General features: G+C 42.2%; 1 protein-coding gene across 34 annotated transcripts in view; it reads right to left on the bottom strand.

Annotated features, from left to right (window-relative positions):
- Nucleotides 1-21,376, bottom strand: part of Kcnma1 (potassium calcium-activated channel subfamily M alpha 1) — a 708,132-nt gene that overhangs the window by 355,830 nt on the left and 330,926 nt on the right. For all 34 annotated transcript variants that reach the window (XM_078039512.1, XM_078039502.1, XM_078039518.1 and 31 more), the window contains exon 3: nt 2-63. In XM_078039512.1, the coding sequence (XP_077895638.1) occupies nt 2-63 (62 nt within the window). The remainder of the gene's footprint in view (nt 1; nt 64-21,376) is intronic.

The following is a 21,376-nucleotide window of genomic DNA, read 5'->3' as shown; positions in this document are numbered from 1 at the left end:
CTTTGACGAATCTATGAAGTATATCACAAGTGCACCAATGCTGAGAGCAAAGACCAACACAACCTGCAAAGAAGAGGAAAATGCCATCACTTTATAGCCAGACATCAGGCTGTTTATTTATCTTTATTTTTTTGACACTTGCAGCAGCAACTGAAACATGGTGCCAACTGCCTTCAGGAACCTGGTTGTAATCGCATGCCCTTACTGCCCCCACAGGCCATCTGATGTCACCTTCTCATCTGGCAGTGGGCAGCACCCTTGTTCCTTGCCAATAGGGGTCAAGGCAGACTTTTACCTCTCCAGGCACTGGGATTTTTATCTGGTCCTGTTATCTGAAGGTCCAGCATCTCTGTGACTGAAATCAATACACTTCAGGGGGAAAAGAGCAGGTAAAGATCTGAGGTGATAAGATTTGTTGTTTTATATGTGACTTAGAATCTAAAGAGACCCCAATACAGAATATCAATTTTTAACGGCTTTGTTGAGGTATAATCTACATGCCACAATATTCACCCATTTTAAGCATTCAATTCAGCAATGGCTTTTAGTAAATTTACCATGTTGTGTGACCATCACCATAATCCACTTTCAGAACATCTTCATTATCCCAATAAGATCCTTTGTGCCCTTTAAATTAATCCCTGTTCCCATCTCCTAGCCTCAGACAACCACTAATCTGCTTTCTGTCTCCACACAAGAAAGATCCATTTGAAAAGCACAGATTTGCATGTACAAATGTCCATATGGGCACGTGCACACAGAGCTGTATGAACATTCACTGTGTATACACTACAGGTATGTAGTTATAACACTTCTCAAGTACTTAGGAAGCAGTTTAGGTATAGAAAGCCAAGTTAGGTAATGCATTCATCCAGTTAAATGACAATCTTCATCCTTCTTTACACATCTCCCTCAAAATTAATCACCCTTGATATAAAAGACAATTTTGGCATCTCCTTCAAACCTGTCATGCCAAAGTCCATCATGTGAATATGTAGTGTATTAGACTGATACTGACACTTCAGTCTTCACTCAACATTCCAATGTGTTTATTTAATCTTTCACAGAGGAGGCAATTAAAGCATATAAAGGACAGGTCAAGAATAAAAAAGAGGCCAAGGGCCAACAATTGAGCCTGAGACAAAAAGTAAACACCATCACCAGTGCACACAATTCCCACCTGCCAGTCAACAGATGCCTTTTAGATATGCTAATATCCTAAGTAGAAGCAGGCTGAAGGGCCTTAGAAGTGGAGGTCTCCTGGGACCACCCCTATAAGGATATCTGCTGGCACTGGCTGATGAACAGAGATGAATCTCAATTCATGGAAAGACTAGCCATGATCAAGCTCTTCGTGCACATGTGTGTGTGTGTGTGTGTGTGTGTGTGTGTGTGTGTGTGTGTATAAGAAAGAAAATCACACATAACCTGCATTTTGTGCGTGCATACCAAAGTTGGCCAGTAATGGAAAATGGAATCTGCATGAGATTCTCATTTGAACTGCTGCAAACCTACAAGGAGCTCCTGGGGAGGACTGCTGGTCTCTACACACTATGAAAAAACGACAAAATAACTGAACACTGTGAAGGTAACTTGCAGCTTCACAGCAACTGCTAAAATTTCCTTATGAAAGAAAGTGTTAAAAACAGTACACCACCGGGGTTTATTTCATTCTTCCATTTTGTTTTGAAAACCAAAACATGCTCCAGTTGAATCCAAGCAAACTCCTGCAGTTTCTCAGTAATTACCAGCTCCCCAGCAGAATCTCTCTGGGCTGGCCTGTCTCCCTCTTCCCCCTCACACGCATTCATTCATATATTCCTTGCAAAGGTAGATGTGAAAATAAAACATACACAGGCCTCCGCTTTATCCTCTATTATCTGAAGGAGGCAGCAAAATATAAGCTGAAGATTAATTTGGAGCTGCATTGCTATTTCTGTGATATAAGCACTTAGATCCTGGCCCTGACCTCATTCTCAAAAAGCTGCAAAGGGAAGGGGTGTGGCCAAAACAAAGGGGGAACGGCCTTTTCATTCATAAACACTGGATCCCAGACTAATCCCTGTTGATCTGGTTCCCTGTGTGTCCCTGAATACTGAGCTTCTGTCAGAGCTAGCTAGATGGTCCTAAGCCACTAAAAGCCATAGTTGCAGGAAAAGAAAGCAAAAGTCCTTGCAGATGGGATCTACATAGTTCTATAAGGAATTAAAATCTAGCCCTTCTGCAATAGCTCTTTCCCAGCATCAGGATGGCCAAAGTAACTAGTGCATACCAGCTGCCTCCACGTGGTATCTGTGATGGGAATTAACGTGTTGCTTATTTAAGCAAATCAGACAGTAACAAGGGGGTGGGGATCCTGCTGCTCTCAAGTATCAGCTGAGAGAGAGAGAGAGAGAGAGAGAGAGAGAGAGAGAAGGAAAAAAACACAGAGATGGAAATGGCCTCCATAGCTCCAAGGCACTGAATCTTCTTTCTGTTTCATGGACTATGCTGGGGACCATGTGTTCAGCCAGAAGGCTTGCTCTTGGTGAGGTCCAGAGAAGCCAAACTGTCCCACTCACCATGATCCATCAGCAGCTGTCTCCATGCATGAACTGACCAATAAAGGTAAATGTGCATGGCATCTTGAAACTCTCTCAATACCTCTTGATCATGTCATTGATGACATTGTCAACCTGAATCCAGGTGCTGCAGGAAGACATTAACCCTTTGAATTTGTTCAATAGAATCAGAAGAGACTGGACTTCCTTCCTCATGGCTTTAGCAAAGCCACCCAGAAGGTCTAGTTTACTCTTTCTCTCTCCCTTTAACAAATTCTCATTGTCTGAGACCCCTGTTGTAAATTAAAAGAAAGAAAGAGAGGAAAAAAAGAACACAAAATGATTAAATCTTCTTCTAAATGATAATAATTATGTTATATAAAGCCTCCAAATAGTAAGTACTTATTTAACATATACTATGCATAGGTCCAGAGAAACAAAAGACTGAAGTCCACTTGGAGTTATAAAATGTACTCTTTACAGAGTAGTCCTTATACAGATAAATTCTATGCTATTACTTGATTAGTGGTAAATGTTCAGTATAGGTATAGTCAATTTACAGTAAGATAGTAACTATATAGATCATTAATAAACCGAGTTGGAGAAGTATAAGTACTACAGGGGATCTTGTCTTGCTATCACTTCATGCTTCCTTTTTTTTTTTTTTTTTTTCTTTTTTGGGAACTGGAAATTGAACCAGATTAAGATTCAGTTCCTTCCTTCTCTCCTTTCTTTTGATTTTGAGACAATTTTTCTCTAAGTTGCCCAGGCTGACCTTGAACTTGCGACCCTCCTGCCTCAGCTTCCCCAATCACTGGGATCACATGCCTACACCACCATACCAGACTAATAGCTCTTCATTTTTAAAGTGTCTTTTCTTTGAACAAGTTATGCTTACTCCAAGATGCCTTTGAAAAGGGTAGGGTCATTGGAGATCCCTCCGTGTATTCCTTTAGTCCCAGGGGTAGGGACATGGTAAAATGAGGTCAAAAAAGCACAGTACCTAAGAGAGAAAAACACCCATGGCCTCCAATAGCTGAGTCACAGAAAAATCCTCACGAAGACCAAGCAGGTCCCAGATCTAGACTTGTAGGCAGGAGCCTCGTACAGGAGATCACCTAACATCAGCAGTCATAGCACAACTTCTGCTTTCCAGAGCCTGTCCAGCATTTCCCACTTCCTATAGACTGGACGCTCCAAATCACCTTGTCTTCCTTGCATGGTACTGCCTACCATATTCTTAGATTTACTGAAAATACCCACATGCTACCTGGTGATGCTGAATACTAGGTGATATTTCCAGAGTGTGAGACTCCAAAACACAAAAGCCTTTTGATCAATGTTATTAGAGCAATAGCATATAAAGTCATAACACAGAAAGAGAGTCATCAATTTTCCTAACTCCAAGATGAAGCATGAAACATTTACACAGAACACCACGAACCCACACAGTGATTTAAAAACAACAACACCACAACAAAGGAGGGAATCTGATGGTAATCAAGAGGTAGTTTCACAACCATCTTCCAAAATGGAAACTCCAGCAGGCCATAAAGACCTTCCAAAAGCCTGAGAAATTTTACAGAAATGAAAACTAGTATAGCCAAGTAGGGAATAGTTCCCCTCAGTTCCCCGAGCTCCTGGGAAAAGGCAGATTCAGTGATGTGACTACAAAGGGGCCTGAGTCAGGGAAGGTAGTTCATTAGAGAAGAGACTTCACCCATTCTAGAACCTGGATTCCAGTTGCCAGATTGAGGCCCAAATGTTTTCAACTAGCATGTGAAGCTAGCTACACAGCCTTCAGAGATGGATTTGAGACAGACACAGAAGTGGCTGACACCAGAATCCTATCACCTGGAGAATTTTTCTTAAAAAGCAGAGATGCCTTCTTCCCACTCTGGACCAGGCAGCCACCAGCGGGGGAGGGGAAGCTGGGCACCTCTATTTTTAACAGGCTCTTCCAGAAATCTGACACGTGGCCAAGAGTGGGAGTTGCTGAATTAAAGCCATTAGGGGAAACCACTTAGCTCAAGTCAGAGATTAATTTACAAATGTCGCCTTAACAATTAGCCCATTAGAACATATGCATGAGGCCTGCAGGCTTGGAGGATCTGCTAGGAGTACTTGAGAAAGTACAGAGAGGAGAATGAATTAATTCTCTCCTGAGCAGGCTGTGCATAGTCTCCTCAGCTCACAGTAGAACAAATGACCCTAATTAGTGATTCTCCATGTTTGATGTAGAATCCAGCTACAGGCAGTAGGGACCCTTCTCAGAAAATGGACAATTTTCTCTATGTGATTCCCAAATTATTGAGGTATAATTTACATATGACAAAATTCACTATATACAGAAAAAATAGATATAAGAATTACCAAGAGAAACAATCTGGGGACATTTTGTTTCCATCCCATCATCTAAATTATCATGTTTGGTCCGGTGAATTTAACAACTCCAACAAACATTTATTCCTAGGCACAAGGCCCAGAGTGAGAGACAGAGAAATACAAAGGTGATACTGCTAAACCAGGCCTGTCTTTTGCCCCTCAGAAGGGATCTACAAATTTCAATCTCTCAGGAGAACACTGTGGATTTAAGAAATGTCACACACAAAATGCTTCACGTTGCCAAAGGAAGCATCAGGGGTAGAAGTAAAATTACCTTCACTGCAAACTCCCCCAAAGTAGAAAGGGAAGATAAAAGCAAGGGTGGAAAATTCAGGAAAGGGAAAGAATTCCTGTCACTTTATGTCCACCTGAGGGGACCTGTTCTAAAGAAGGATAGACACCAAGCACATAATAGGACCAACATGGGGGGGGGGGGAGCACAGGATCCCAATAAACAGCATTCTCTCTTAAGTATAACACAATCTCTCTGGGACTCAGTTTCCCAATCTGTGAAAAGATGGGATTAGAACAGATGAGTGTTTGACGGTATGTCAGTCAACTTTTTGTCATTGAGACTAAAATATCTAACAAGAACAACTTAGAAGAGGACAATTTTATTTTGGCTCACAGTTTCAAAGTCTCAGTCCATGGTCTGCCAGTTCCATGGTTCAAGGCCTGAGGAAAGGCAGAATATCATGGCAGAAGAATGTGGTAGAGGAAAGCTGCTCAGCTCATGGTAGCCCCAAAAGAGAGAGAGACAGTAAGGAGCAAGGGCCAAGATATTGTCCAATGCCATGCTCTCAATGACCCACTTCCTCCAGCTATCCCTAATCTGCCTACAGTTGCCACCTAGGAGCCCATTCAAATTATTAATCAATAAAACAAATTAACCCACTGATGAGGTTGCTGTTCTTGTCATCTAATAATTCCTTACTTGAACATTCCCACATTGCCTAACACATGAACTTTTCAGGGGACATTAAATATTTAAACCATAATATGTGGGGACCTTAGTAGCTTAGTGCATACAGGGAAAGAACTGAAAACCTTGGCTTGAAAAGGCAGCACTCATTTCTGCCAACTGTATACCCTTTGTGCATAATTATAATTCAGCATGATAATAATAATGCCTGTCACTGAATCTGTGTCCAAGAGGCTTGTTATGTAAAATCAAAAGCATACATCCCACAGATCCTTCAGTTTAGAGTTCTTGTTTCCAACAGCACAATCAATTGCTCATGTCATATGTCAGTCCACAAAACTGACACTAGACAAAATACAAAAGGACTTAGAGGGGCCACTGGTCAGTTCACTCACGGGCCTAGGTCTCAGCTGTGCCACCACAACAAGGAATTAATTGAGTGGTGGTCTGCCCCAGTCGCCTTCCCTCCTACCTCTGGGAGTCTTTGAAAAGTTCATGATTCTGCAGGTTTTACCCCCAGAAGTCCTCAGTTCTGAATCTGGGTGTTTTCTTAAAGGAAAAAAGGAAGACATTTTTTTCATATTATGACAAGTAGAGTGATATGTTTTTCCATTCTAAACCATTAACCGTTCTTAGTAGGAGATATAATATTGCTACCAAAAAAAGAACTTCAGTGATCATAAATTTTAAAAGATTTGTAAAGTATAAAATATTTTGATGCCACCATTTAAACATTCAAACATCCCCTAAATTCCAAGGCTGCCTGACATTCTGGCATATTACATTTGACTTAAAGAAGTGCACAAACCAAAACATTGCAAATTCATTCACTGGAAACAAGACATGGATTGCCCTATTATATGAGTTTAAAACCTCTGATAGAGGTGAGATGAAGTTCCAGGTGATGGCAGGACTGAGGAGACACCCAGAGGAAGCAGAGTGGGGATGAAGAGCACCGGAGTGGAGGAGCCAAAGACCCACCTGCAGAAGACTCTGAGATTCAGGTGCACAGACCAGAAGGGATGACAGGAGCTGGCATCAAGAGCAGAGAGTCAAGGAAGGCAGCCACTGGTGAATGGTGGGGAGGCATCAGGAAGAGGAGACGAGAGAAGGATTTGGATGGCAGGAGCCTTGGAAGAAAAGCTTTTGAACAAGGATGGAGGGGCACTGGGTCCAGGGTGGGGGCAGAGGGTACAGTGGTCTCTGGGCTACCAAGAATCAAGCAACCTCCCCAAGGGAAGCACGAGGAAAACTCCAAGAAAACTAGATTCAGCTAAGGTGGTAGACCTGGGCAGCATTCAGTGAAGAAGTGGAAAAGTTAAGATTTGAACTAGGAATCTGCAAAAACAAACTGAAGCACTTTCTTGAAGAGGTGAGGTGTGAAGACATAAAAATAACACAAATGCCAACATACAAGTAAGAAATGAACATATCAATACATTTACACATGCACACACATCGAGGGTCATGAAGATAAACTGATCACTTACCACTAATGCTGGATTCTATTGGTAGTTATTAACCACCTATATGCCCAGCACATTGTCTCTTTAAATCAGGTCATTTCCAAATGACTCTATAGTCGTGAAGCCCTGAAAAAGCCTCTTAGTGTAAGCTACAAAGAACAAGTTTCTTATAGATCATCTGTCTGCTGGTATGTAGACACAATTAAATTCAATAATGAACTTTTTGGGGGAGGACAGAGATGAATTTCACTAGTATAGAGAGAGATAGAGGATCTAAATTCCTCTTAGTTTTTAATGTTCCCCAAAGAAGAATCTGGGACATAAATTACAAGCTAATTATCTGCCCTCTTTCTTTCCAAGGGATCATGTTGCCCTAACTGCACTGTCAGGCATGTGAGCTTCTGCAGGGCAGTGCTCCCCAATTGTGGCAGGGCTGTGTTCACATCCTGAATTTTGTTGCTGAATAAACTAAGGAACATTCTCATCTCATTTTGCCCAAACTGAAAACACAGAAAAGTCAAATGTGTTCTTCTGAGGTCCCGATTTACAATAAGTAAAATAAGGAAGTGAAATGAAGAAAAACCATTGTAACGGTAAGTCAGAAAAATTTCCCTAAAAAACCTTAAACCTTTCTTGAAGTTGAGGTTTAACAACGCTGAAATCTTACATCATTGCCTCATAAAACTTAAAAGGTTGCATTTTGCATAATTTTACAATGACATCAGGACCAATGCACTGACAAGCAAGATAAAATCTTCCATTTGAGGTCTCAAGTTGGAAAGACCTTTCCTGTCTTACTATTGAAAAATCTGGTGCTGGGGTAGGGGAAGTTCCATCTGCTGGTGGAATTCCCAAGTTTGCAGCTAATGAGCTTTTAGAGAAATTGTCTGGCTTAAGTGCGGGTGCCTTGGCCAACTGGATTTTTAATTTAATTAGGTTTATAAGAAGAGAAATCTTCTATAGCACTGTCAGGTCATCAGTTGCTATTCACTGTCACTGAGGACTAATTTGTAGCCATCTCTGCCCTACTTCTCAAATCTTGCCAGTCCTTAGATTATATTAAAGGCAAAACTAAAGTCAAGCAGGGGTTCAAGCATATACTTGGACATCCATGTTCAGACAGCATCATTCACTACAGGCAAAAGGTAGTAGGAACCCAGTGTCTACTGTTGTGTCAATAAACAAAATGATAGGTACAGTTGACAGATGCTTTTTGGCCTCTCAAAAAAAAAAAAAAAGGAAATTCTGATACACACCACATTATTGATGAACCTTGAGGACAGCAGGCTGAGTGAAGGAAACCAGTGACAAAGGCCAATGCTGGATAATTCCACTCATGTGAGCTCCCTACAGGACTGAGACTCACAGAGACAGAAAAAGGAATGGTGGCCTAGGGACTGTGGGGAGGGGAGAATGGGGAACTGTGTTACAATTTCAGTTTTGCAAGAGGAAAAATTGTATGGATAGATAGTGGTGACAGCTGCATAATAATAAGAATGTACTTAATACCACTGAGCTAAACGCAGTAGATTTACAAATGGCTTAAATGCCAGGAGATAGATGTATATATATATACATTTTTTAATGGACAAGATATTCTAAGCACATACAAGTGGAATCCAGAAGTATCTTCACATTTAGAGACCCAAACAGACTCATTCTTCTACAAGTTTACTTGTGTCCTCCTTCCAGTAGCAATGGCTATTTCCTGGAAACTTGTTACTATGTACAAGTCACTCTAGCTTTTCTAGATGTTTGATCTTACTAAAGCTGGCATTTCTCCTTTAGTCTCCAGAGCCTGTCCCCCATGTAGCTACAGAGACCTTATATGGGTCCCTGCCTTTCCTCTTCCACTCCCCTCCTCCCTCCTGGTCTATCAACAGGGCTCAAAGCTGGCCTTGAATTTCTTAGTGATAGAGGCTCTGACTGGAACATCACCTATTTTGTCTCTGGTAACTGCAGCTAAAGCACCAGATAAGATTGAAAGTTTCAGAAGACCATGCCCTTGATCCCATAACCACTTTACAAACACATAACAATTCCCTCCAGAAGGTAACAGACACAGGGCAGGTGGTCTCTAAATTTAAGCCTCAAGACCAATTTGCAGTAATGATGTTGTCACAGCCTCTCAGTGGGTCAGCAAAACCCTTAGAATCTACCTCAAATCCCCTCTTGGTGGCAATGATTTTGCCACCAAAGGTCTTGCTTTTTAAAAAGAGTATCAATGTACCTTTGAAAGCAATGCCACCAAAGGGAATTGGCCAGAGATGATGAGCAGCCATTCCACTGACAAGAGGACACTGGTTCCAGCACTGGACAGGCTTTAAAACCCTCTCCTGCCCATGCAGGGCTTGTCCAAGGACGTGCCAAGCCTCCAGCCTTCTCTTAGCTTCTTTTATACAGGAAAACAGAGAAAAGGTGTGTAGAGAATGTCACTGATGGTCTTTTCAAGATCATTTACCAGAGGAAGAGCATGTGTCCAAAGGTGGATGTCCACCTCTGCTTCATGTCTTAGCCCCTCCACACACTCAGGACCTTAAGCAACATACTATTTTCTCTCCAGGGGTCCTGCCTGCTGGCCAAGACCAGTGGTCTTTTGGGACATGCTATCAGGGATGCCAAGGAATCTAGAAAGCCATTTTTTCTTAAGGTCTACAGTGGAATTAACTCTAGAAATCCAAAGAGAAGACCTCACCTAGCTTATCTACTTCTGACACCCCTCCTGCCTTCAAAATTATTTTTTGAACTTACTATTAAACTCTGACTGATAAGCTACCCTTACTGAAAGAGGAAGCTTCATAAGACAACATCCTTCATGCTCACAAAGTCTTCCTATCATGGTCTAGAGAATCAGAAGGCAGAGTTAACAGCACAAACCTGGACACATACAGTGATGGACACCCTGAGCAGGAGTAGGCACCCCAAACACAGCACTGCTGCTAGTTTAGAAAGAATGAACCACATCCCCAGCTACCCCCTTGCCTCCTACAACTATCTCATAAATACCCTGTCACCCAGTGAGGATCAGATGATAATGACTTGGCCCAGGGTAACTAGAGTTCTGGCTTAGTGGAGATAGAAAAACCACATGTGCTACTTTGCATGCATCATGACACAAGCTTCCAACCTTCTCTTAGCTTCTTCTTTACATAAAAATGGAGAAAACGAATCCAGAGAATGTCACTGATGGTCTTTTCAAGGTCATTTACCAAAGGAAGAGCATGTGTAGGATGTCCACCTCTGCTTTACGTCTTAGCATCTTCAACAGGCAGACCAGGTGTCTGGTTAAGGAGAAAATGTGTAAAGGATTTTTTTTTTTAATTTCGCATTTTTAAGAATTTGACATAGTCATCCGGGAGGAATCAGCACTGAGATGGGTTTCTTTAAGCTTATTGCATAACTTTTCCATTTCTCAAATGTATATGTGCGAAGAACTGACATCTTTGCAGGGCTTAGAGGCTCTTATTGTCACAAACCTTTCTGTGCATTTTGGCATAGCCCCAGCATGATCACCAAACCCAGCTTCCCATCTGCTCCATTAAAAGATTGCCAGGCATGAGAATTCATTTCTATGAACTTTCCCACCATTCTGCAGTTCTTCCTTATTCATTTATTGTACAAAGTTGCTGAGCATTTGCCCCCTATAGATTCTGGGCTGAGCAGGCAGGACATACAGAACTGAAGAAGAAAACCCCTGCTTTATGAACTTGAACTCAAATTTTCATCCGTATTGTGCAGAGCAGGATGATGGATGCCAAGATAAGTTTCCTACGATCAAATGTCTTTTGAGACATTCATGCCCTAGATCCGTGGTTCACAAACATGAAGTGTACAACAGAATTATCTGGAGGGAGGACTTGTTAAGATGCAATTGCTGAGGCCCATCCTAGAATCTCAGATTCAGGAGGTGTCGGGGTTCACAAGACTTTGCATTTCCAACAAGTCCTGGGTGCTGCTGGTGTGAAGGTTATACTTTGTAAATTACTGCCTTAAACCATCATGAAAGAAAAGTCTATCCTCTTGAGATGTTCTGCTTTCTTTAAATATGGGCATAAAAACATTTTAAATTGGTTAGTTTGGGGTATGTGCTATTTATGCAAAATTTCCTTAAATTATCTATTAAAGGATGAGTTCCCTACTGGGGGACATGACATCTTCTAGCCCCACCCACTAGTGGTTGCCAGTGAACTCTAGCATGATGGTGGAAATGAAAGTTTATTAAAAGGTATTCCAAAAGAGAAAAAATTGGCCAGAAGCTTTTACTTTGAAATATCATTCAAACTCATTTTCAGATTTGATGGTGGATGAACTGGATAATGTCAGTAAGGTGTTTTGTTTTTCTTTTGCCATATCCTGTCCATGGAAAGACACTGCATGGATTTAGAAACAATCGGTCTCTAATGTTAATAAAAGTATTGAAACCCTCCCTTCAAATCCACAGGCTTAGACTTTGAAGACACTTCCAGTCAGGACTGCAAGATTTGTAAAGGTGTGTCTGAGGAGGCTTTGGCTTCCAAAGCAAGTCAACAGAAAGTGCCACAAATAGAAAACTGGAACACATCAACACTGAGAGTCACCAGCTTAGGATGGTTCCACCTAGGATCTTTCAACTTTACGAGGATGTGAAAGCAACATGAACTAGGTAGGAATTTGAATAGTATATCTGGATCTTTTCCTAGGCTGGTGATGTGCATAGCGATATTTGATAGGACCCTCTCTCATGATGCTGAGCAGTGATAGTGAGTCACAGCTCCCAGTTAGTCATGCTGTCAAGAGGGGAACAACCAACTCTACAGTGTACCATGTCACTAAGCTAGGGTGTTCGGTAAGGTGGATGTATTAAATGCACTTTCAACTTAAGATACTCAACTTATAATAGATTTATTGAGACCTGACTAATCATAAGTCAAGGAGCACTTGTATATTATTTACTCTACTATTGGAAAGACTAGGTTAGTGTCGAGGACAAATGGTGTCGACCTGGCTTCCAAAAACAAGGGAACTAAAGGTCATGACACAGTCTGACTTTCTCAGATGTTCCTAAGACATGGAGAAGACAGGTCCCACTCACTTCAAGAATGTTCAGGAATTAACCTGGCTTCTCTTACATGTGCTGAATGACCAATTTCATCAGGACACTGGTGTGCTTGACAGGCCCTCCAGAGCAGCAGTCACATCCATCATTTTAAGTTGCCAGTCCAGATTTTGTTTGAATTGATATTTCAAATGCATATGGTGGTTGGATTGGTTTTTGTTTGTTATGTTATATTGTTTCTTTTCTTTCATTTTTGCTTCTTCTTTTGAATAATCAATCTATTCAGACACAGAAAGATGGCGATTCCCAAGCCTCCCTAACTCCCCTTGGCCTACCACTCCACGAGGGAGCCCTGTCTATAGTTCAATCAAAGCATTTTTCACTCTCTAATGGTGTCATGTTTTCTTCTCTTTTCTATAATCTTCTCCTTGAGGATAGAAGGTGTGTCATTCGTTTCTGTGCCCCATCATTCACTCCTTTATTTATGTTTTCATTGAACAGTTTATGAAGTGACCTCTATACACCAAGCTTTGTGTCATGCCTAGATATACAGTGAAGAGCTGAAAAGCCATGGCCCCTGCTCCTCCTGAAGTTCATGGTCCACAGGAGGAAGGACACTCAATTAATGAGCCCACTGGTGAATAACTCTGCACAGCTGACTGGCTCCAAAAGAAAGAATCAGGAGGTCCGCAGACTGCAGGTCCAGGGGGGTTTGAGCAGAGTTAACAGGATTAAGATAAACATTTCTCACACAGAGCACAGGGCATGCAAAACCCATTAAAGATGGGTGTTTGTTGAGTGAATGGAGACCAAGATGGTGCTATGATTCCATGCACCAGGCCTGGCTAAGGAACTCTGTGTGGAGGCAAAAGGAGCTTATAGGACTCATTCAAGACAAAAAACAGCCTCAGCAAAGAAGCATCAAGGCTACACAGTTTTCTCTGATTGCCATGATGGCAGGCTTCCAAAAAATAAGATCACAAGGGAAGGCATTGACTCCATTCATTCTCCAAAGCATAAGTAATCCTCTGCTTCTCCCCAAGGACACTGCATGCTTAACTGCTTTTATTGTACATATTCTTAACCTATTTTCCAACTTCAGACTGGAAAGGTCAAATGAATTCAAATCTAACAATGAGATCCATCTAACAATAGGACAAGACGCCAAATGTGGGACTGAGTTTTCTGTCCCTGGGAACACTAAAGTCAACATATGAGACCACCTGCTAAGAACATCTGAGTGCCAAGTGACTTCTGCCAGCATTTTAGTAAACCAAGTAAAGGGGCTTCCAGATAGTGGACAGTGCCAAGCCTGTGTGTATAAGGTGGCTCGAGTTCCATGTTTGCCTAATATCCTGGGATAATCCTTAAGAGCACCTCTCTCAAGAGTATCCTGTGTGAATGAAAAGAATATGGTCATCCAATTTAAGTTGCACTTGGGCCCTTGAAGAAACCTAATACCTCCTAATATCAGGCTGCTAAATCCAGAAGAAGGGAGAGATCAGTGTAAAATCTATACTGCTCTTCTAGCCACTCCAGGAGAATTTCTGGATCTTGTTTCATAATCTGATGTACCTTACATGCCAGCAGGTGAATGCTAATAACTAACACGCCCAGGTTCCTTACAAGTACACACCCCATATGTACTCCCAAGCTTGCCCCCACCCCCCCCCTCAAGACTCCCATGCTGTTTGCATCGCACAGGAGATGCACTGAGAAGCTGGTGGCCTTTCTATGACACTAATGATCCCTTGATAAATGAACTGTTTTTTTTTTAAGGCCTTGTCTGGCACTGGACAAAATTAATGAATTGCTAGAGATGATGATATCAGACTTGTCACTGGATGTTGACAAGGAAGAAAATGGGGAACTCAAAACTTCTGGTCAAAAACAGCCCATTAAACCCAGTTCCTAAGGTCTCCTTCACTGCAGATGTGAAGGAGAAATCTGACACAGAATGCTTTCAAATTAATCTCTTAGGGAGAGAGAATCCAGCCCTGGATCCCACACTGAGCCTCAATTCTGGTTGAGTTGGAGTCCGTTCCTATGTTCTTTGTACCTAAAAACAAAGTGGGAAGTAGTAACAATGAGCATCTCATGGCTGGTATTTCTAAGGAAAGTATTCAACCATGCAAGATGGGGTGGAGAGATTCTGGCACAGAGCGCGGCTCTGCACTGCTGTCTAAGCAAGTGCAGTGATTCGTCCATCATAAGCCCCAGGAATGACTGAACAAAGCCATCCTCGCCAGACACTGCACTGGTGCAAAGAAACGCAATGCTCACATCTCACACAGAAGCTCCCAGCAATCCACAGACAAGGAGGAAGAGAATGACTCCAGGACGCTTGGCCAACCCAAGACATAAGTTGCTTTCCCACTGCACAGAGGAAGTGCCCTCACTCCAAATGACTAACCAAAACACTGTCCCAGGTCTGCCTTGACGATGGACAGTCACCTCTATATCATCATTTCAGAAAGAACCATCTGGTCCCAAAAGATCCCCCCATCTAAGATTCTGACACGTCACCATGAGAGACTGTTTCCTTTGAGTTTTATATTAATTCTCTTTCTTGGCCTTCTTAAAAAGCAGAAGGAGTAATAAGTAAATCCACAGTAAGAGGCTAATGATTTAACCACTGATGTTAAAACTGTAGCGTACTAAATATCCACTTAGATTGATGTTTTTCCAAATATTTTTATTCTAAAGTTTGATAAACAACTCAGAAATATACATTTTTTTGTAAGTACCTTGCATCCTCTTGCCCTATAATTCTGACATATTTTGAGAAAAAAATCAAATGCTCTCAGGGAAGAATGTGATAGTTTGCAAAACTCAGGTTACACTCCAGAACAATTGTATCAGCATCTCTGGGGCAGGACCAGACATCAGTTATTTTCCTGATGTTTTAGAAAAAGAAAGCTCCCTAAGTAATTCCAATGTGCAGCCAGCTAAGAACCATTGATTACATGGGTTTGAAAGCCATGATTATTTGGGCAGTACTGGGAGAGATCTTAACAAGAATAAGGTAAGGTGGATTGGAGCTTGCAAGGACAGTTGGGAGAATCTGTCTGCGCAGGAGAATCAGGGCTTTGTGGTGGGGAACACCCTGGCCTCCAAGGTCCCTACTTGCATGCCTTTGGAGCAGTGGTCCAAACAGAAACTAGCCCAGCTATAAGAAGCCAGGTCACCCACAAAGCCACACCCCTCCAGAAATCACAGTGATACGAAGGCTACTTCAGGCCGGACCTGGGAGGACACAGACCAAATGGAAGGCTAGGACTAAGACAGAGAGCCCTGCAATCCTTGGGACATTTGCTGCCACCTGGCTTCCAGTAACCTGAGTTGTTTTGTCAGGTTGTTCCCAAGCTCTGCAGGATGCCTAGAGCACCCACAGCCCTCTCACCTCCAGATCCTAGGGGACTTTGGGGCCATGTGCATAGTTTGACCCTCAGCATTAGGGTGGTTGAACAACTGCTTCCTACTAGTAGCAATGCAAATATCTATCATGCCAAGAAACCGGCAAGGGGAGAAGGTATGGGCGCAATCTAGCTAAGGAACTTTGCAACTCTGAATCTATCTTTTTGAGCAAAATTGGGGTCAGGTACAAATACAAGGTCCCTCTCTGTGGCACTCCATCTGCAAAACCTAAGGAACAATAACATATGCCTTTCCCTGGGAACTCAAACTGGAATGAGCATAGTAAGGGCCAGGAGTCCTTGGGATGATGGCTCAATGTCCAAAATATAACAAGGATTCCCCCTTTATTCAAACCTACTTCCAGAGAGGTTGGGATGTGCTTTAGATCATTAGAGATACTAAAAATCATCTGTGTACTTGACACCCCATTACAGCATGTCATATGGGTTGTGACAGTTGTCCCATCTATGAAAATTAGTTTAATTAAAACAACACAATTGCTTCGAATGAAAAAGTATTTTCTATTGTTTCTGTTTTTAGATTTATATTTGAATAAAATCAAAGGGGAAAATGCAGTTCCTCAGTTGCCCAACCACATTCCAAGTGCTCAAAAGGGCCACACTATGACTACTGTATGGGCAAGCCAGATCAAGAAGTTTCCATCATGGCACATGCTCTTAGACCCCATACGTAAATAAAAAGATCCCTATTCTCTTTCTTCCAGTTCAGCATGAGGATGCTCAGAAGTGTCCAGAGTGACGTGGATGCTCCCTCCTCTCATGGAAAAAAAGTACTGTGGTTAAGGACTAGGGCCATGTAACCAGATCTCTTCCCAGAAAGGAGACCTTGAGCAGATGACTCTCCATGCTCCCTTTCCACATCAGTAGGAGGGGAGGACCAGCATCTACCTCAAAGAGCTGTTAGGATGAAATAAATTCATATATTTGTAAAACACTCCAAAATGTCTCTGGCATTCAGTTAGGGCTCTGGAAATAAAGGTTAAATAAATAAATCTCCAGTATGACAGCAACTAATTGGGTTTTTCATTCCAGATGACCTTACTAGAAGATGCAAAATAAAGGTCTCTTACCCATAAACACCTACCCATCTTCTGGCTGCTTCGATCATTCCCTGATTCACTGGACTTCTTACCTGATGCAAATTCCTGTGACTCCACACTTTGGGGGGAAAGTGCAGATATCCTCAGATGTCCTAGAACACTTGCCCTTTCCCATCCTTCAAGCCACATCTTCCTGGTCCTCCAAGATGAGGAAAGCATGCCTCTTCTCCTAACTGGGGCCTGAACCCAGGCCAGCTGCTCCTGAGGCTTCCTGACTGCCCTTCCCAAGGCTGTACGTGAGTTGTGAGTAGGCATGAACTTGCACACAGCCCTAACCCTTCCCCTCACGCTATTTCATTTCCTTCACCAATTTATAATCCCTTGGCGTCACCTTGTTTAATTTACTTCTTTCCTTGTTTACTGCTTCTGACATCAAGATAAGATGAACTCTATAAGAACAGGGGCCTGATCTGTTTAGTCCTTGCTGTATTTCCTGTACTCAGCTCAGCACCTGGAGCACAGTATTTTGGACTTCATATATAGTTATTGAATACAGGAATGAAGGGATGAGTGAACGAATGATTGATTGCCTTCCTAGACATATAGATTTGTGTTTCCCCTTGCTTGATATTCTAAAGCAATTTTCAACTTTCACTTTGAGAGCACATGATCTCCTACCATCTGACATCAGCACTGAACTATTTTTCTGTGTATGTCTTGATTCTTCAAGTGGACTATAATCCCCTCAGCGTTATGACTTGAACGTTACATCCTTCCTGCAGTCCTGTTAATGCCCACCATCAGAGGTAGCTTCAGTGAATACTTGTTGATGAATGAATGGGAAGGATTAAAAAAAGAAAGCCACAGACACCAAATTACTTTTTCTTGGTCACACATAGTGGACTATTTCTACAAATAATAATTTTTAAAATGAAGTAAATATATATACACAGGCATCTATATATGTTTGTTATGCTTCTCCTTCTAATTAAATGAAGCTATTTTTTGCAACCGCTTTCCAGTCCAAGAGGAGAACTGTAAAGAATAATGCTAAATGTTAGATCGTTAAGTTGGTTTTCTTTAATTATATGGCAGTGTTTCAAAAAAGCTTTGAGTCATCTATAAGATTCCTTGCCAGGGGTACAGCACTCTACATTTAAAATGGCACTTATCTTATTAAACACATTTCTATTGCAAATGATTTTTTCCCAATAAAGCAATCCCTTGGCAAAGAGCTGCCATTTCTTCTAAACCCCCTACCAAGAAAAAAATATGGAAATATTATAATTACCAAAGATGAGAAAGCTTGAAAAGTTCCCTTTATCAGAAGTTACCAGGACACATTCCCTAAAGCAAAAGAAGCATTTACCCTCTACTCTTTTCTCTGATTTTCAGATCCTAGAGCACATTTTGTAAATACCTTCTCCAAGATAGCTGTCACTAAGCCCTTAAAATTGAATGTAAATTAAGCTACAAACATGAATATACATTCATATTTCCTTTCTCTTCCTTTTATTCTCTCTCTTCCAGCCTCTTGCTCACTCCTCCTTTGTTTCTCTCTTTCTAAAACAAAACAAAAAAATCAGTAGGTTGGTCACATGCAAGTGTAAATTCAATTTCTATCAGAAAGCTGAGCTCCTGAGCGATTCAGCTTACCGACCAATCATTTGAAGTGAAGTGGGGGAAAAAATCCAGTAAAGGATAAATTATTTTCTAAAGTACTTATCATATTACATGAAGAGTCTATTATGATAAGCTATTATACTTGCAAGATGAATTGAATTCACTTTCACGCAACTCATCTATTCCTAAAGAAACAGATAAAAATTTGATAGCAACCTGAAAAGGTTTGAGGAATAGATATAAAAATGATCAATACCGTAAGATTTTCATGTCAAATTGAGACAATAGAAAATATGGTCCAGTGCAAGGCCTCGATTTCCAATAAAAAAAGAAGAGTTAATCAGGTGAGCAGGGAGAGACCAACAGTTCAGGCTACAGTGGCTGGGAAGGAGCTGGTGGAGGCTGGTGAAGCTATAAAGGAATAACGCATGGAATAGGAGGTGGAACACAGACCATTTGTAATTTCATTTTTCCCAAACATATTTACTAATCTTTTGTCTTATGCTGGGCACCTTTCCCAGCACAAGGGAGGCTGCAGAGAACAGGAGATATGCAGCTGATGCTCTAGGAGGGAAAGGACCCCACTAGCAACGAGTTATGAAAAGACATGCACCATTCCATGTCTACACACACATGCTGGAATGGCAAGGATTCATCACAGTCTTCTTTTCTGTGGCCCTCCTCTTGAGTCTTGAGAGTTTTCCTTTATGACATGGCTGGAATTTCTCCTGGCTTTGTGAGCTCTGCTTGCAAACAAGGAGCTTCCTTTGAGTCTCCTTCCCTCTTCCCATTATCAACCCTGGGGAGGCAGTTAATGACCATTACAGAACATAAAAGATTTCTACCAGCTCCTTTCCAGTGTGACTATCTTGATTATAGCCTGCAGGTGTGGCCAACCTTGAACCACAGGTGCTATTTATAGGCTCAAAATCCAGGCAGAATTTATATCACAAGTGACTGAAAGGCAAGCCTCTCCCAGGACCTAGGATGCTAAACAGACCCCCTTCTCTCTGAAGCTCCAGGGAACATCGAGGATGCCTCACACTGTTCTTCCCCCAGATGAGTTGAATCAGAATCCTCTCCCCTCCCCAAAAAACCTACACAATAACCGAGTTGATCATTTAAATGGTGCTACTGAGAAACAAAGCCATTTTCCTTGTTAAAAAATGTGTTTGCTGCCCTGTCCATTTATCTGTTTCTGTGGCAGTGCTAAGTATTAATTTATTGCCCAGTAAAACACAGACACTAGCAGGGTTGCGGAGCCTGCGTGGTAGAAACCGCTATTTCACCCACGCGAAGGCAACGGGCAGCCAAAGACGAACACAAGTGAGTTGGATGCCACAGAGGCTGGCTGGCCATCCCTGACTTCATCTGCTATCCCAGAGACACAAAAGGGATGCGGGTTTACCGACCTCGGGAAAATAGAGACAATTAATAATTATCCACTGTAAGAGGAAATGAAATCAGTTTGGCCCATTAGCTAAGTGCCATCGGGGTTCCTTTCCAGTGGATGGTAAACCTCACTGCCTCAGAAGCCATCACCAGGTGAGCTCTGCAGGGAGAGAAGCTGAGGAGAGGGATGAAGACTGTCTCCTGTTGCATCCTCTGTGGCGAACAAATAGCAATTAGTCCTAAGGCCCCTATGTAGATTCCTGCTTCCGCACATCACCTGGCAGTGATTCCTTTGAATGCACAAGGGATTTTCATCTAAGAATCTCACAAATGACCATGAGGTGACTGCCTAGAAACCAGGTTCTTTCTATTAAGAAGGCCTAGGCCTCGGAGAGTCTGTACCAACTAAAATCTCATGAGCTAAGGTTGGAAGAATGGCCCTGGGATTCAGGATTTCCATGCAACATTAGTTTCAGACAAGCAGGAGGATCAAAGGAGAAGGAGCCCAAGAAATCTGGACTCTTAATCTAGTACCAATATAATGGGGACAGAGGAAGTCTTCTCAAGGGAACTGACCACCAAGGAGGATTCCAAGGACTGGATTACAAAGTCACTGAATGGCACTCTAAGAATCAAGAGGATATCGTCCTGGGCTTGCATTTGAGGGAAAGAACTAGAACCCAGTGAGAATTTGATTCTTTAAAGCCAAGGGTTGACTGTGAGTCAGAGAGAGAAGCAGACGAGGGAGGAGGGAGCTCCAAAAGCTCAGAAGGCCTGCCTTCCACCTTCCCAATAGTTGTTCCCCAGAGTGGCCATGCCACTCCCTCTCAAAAGATGAAGAAGCACATGGACATTGATCACCCCTGCTCCAGAACTTCTTGGCAGGCTGCACAGGTCACCATCATCTCTTAGCAGATCGAGAAGAACAGAGGAATGGCTCATGGGGTTCTATCACCAGGGAAAAGGAAAGCAACAGAAGCCTAGTTCTTGCCAAAGTCCAACCCACTTAAGCAATCAGCCAGGGGCTGATTATATTACTTGCCATGTAAAGGATCCAGTGATTTTACAGAATGGGTCTTTTAGGGAGAGTGGGGAAATGTCCAGTGGGGATCCTCAACATCCCTGACCCCCCAGGTTCTTTTCACCTCTAAGTGATGTTTCCCACTCCCTGGTCTTCACCCTCTTCTCCACATTTCTGATTCCTACAGTTGGGGAGCTTTATTCAGGAAACTTCTCTTGACCACTCATGTCCTCCAGCACATGTTCCTCCTCTGAGCAAGGACAGTGTGAATACCACTATCTTCAGCATCCTCTGGGCTGCTTCATAGAGTGAGCATCACAGAAGTGAACAGAATCAGGGTTTACTGTCCATTTTCACTGAAGTTAAAGAATGCTTCTGTACCAAGACCCCTCAGGAGTGAGGCCACCATCTTGCTTTGAGAATGGAGCTGAGGGCACTTCCTCTAGAAGCTCCCACAGGTATCTATTAACATGGCCTAACCCCAGTCTTTCAAACTAAGAACTGGATCCAGGTTG

Source organism: Ictidomys tridecemlineatus, chromosome 1 (genome assembly GCF_052094955.1).
Source record: "Ictidomys tridecemlineatus isolate mIctTri1 chromosome 1, mIctTri1.hap1, whole genome shotgun sequence".
NCBI classification, from domain to species: Eukaryota; Metazoa; Chordata; class Mammalia; order Rodentia; family Sciuridae; genus Ictidomys; species Ictidomys tridecemlineatus.
This window is presented reverse-complemented; position numbering and strand designations above follow the sequence as displayed.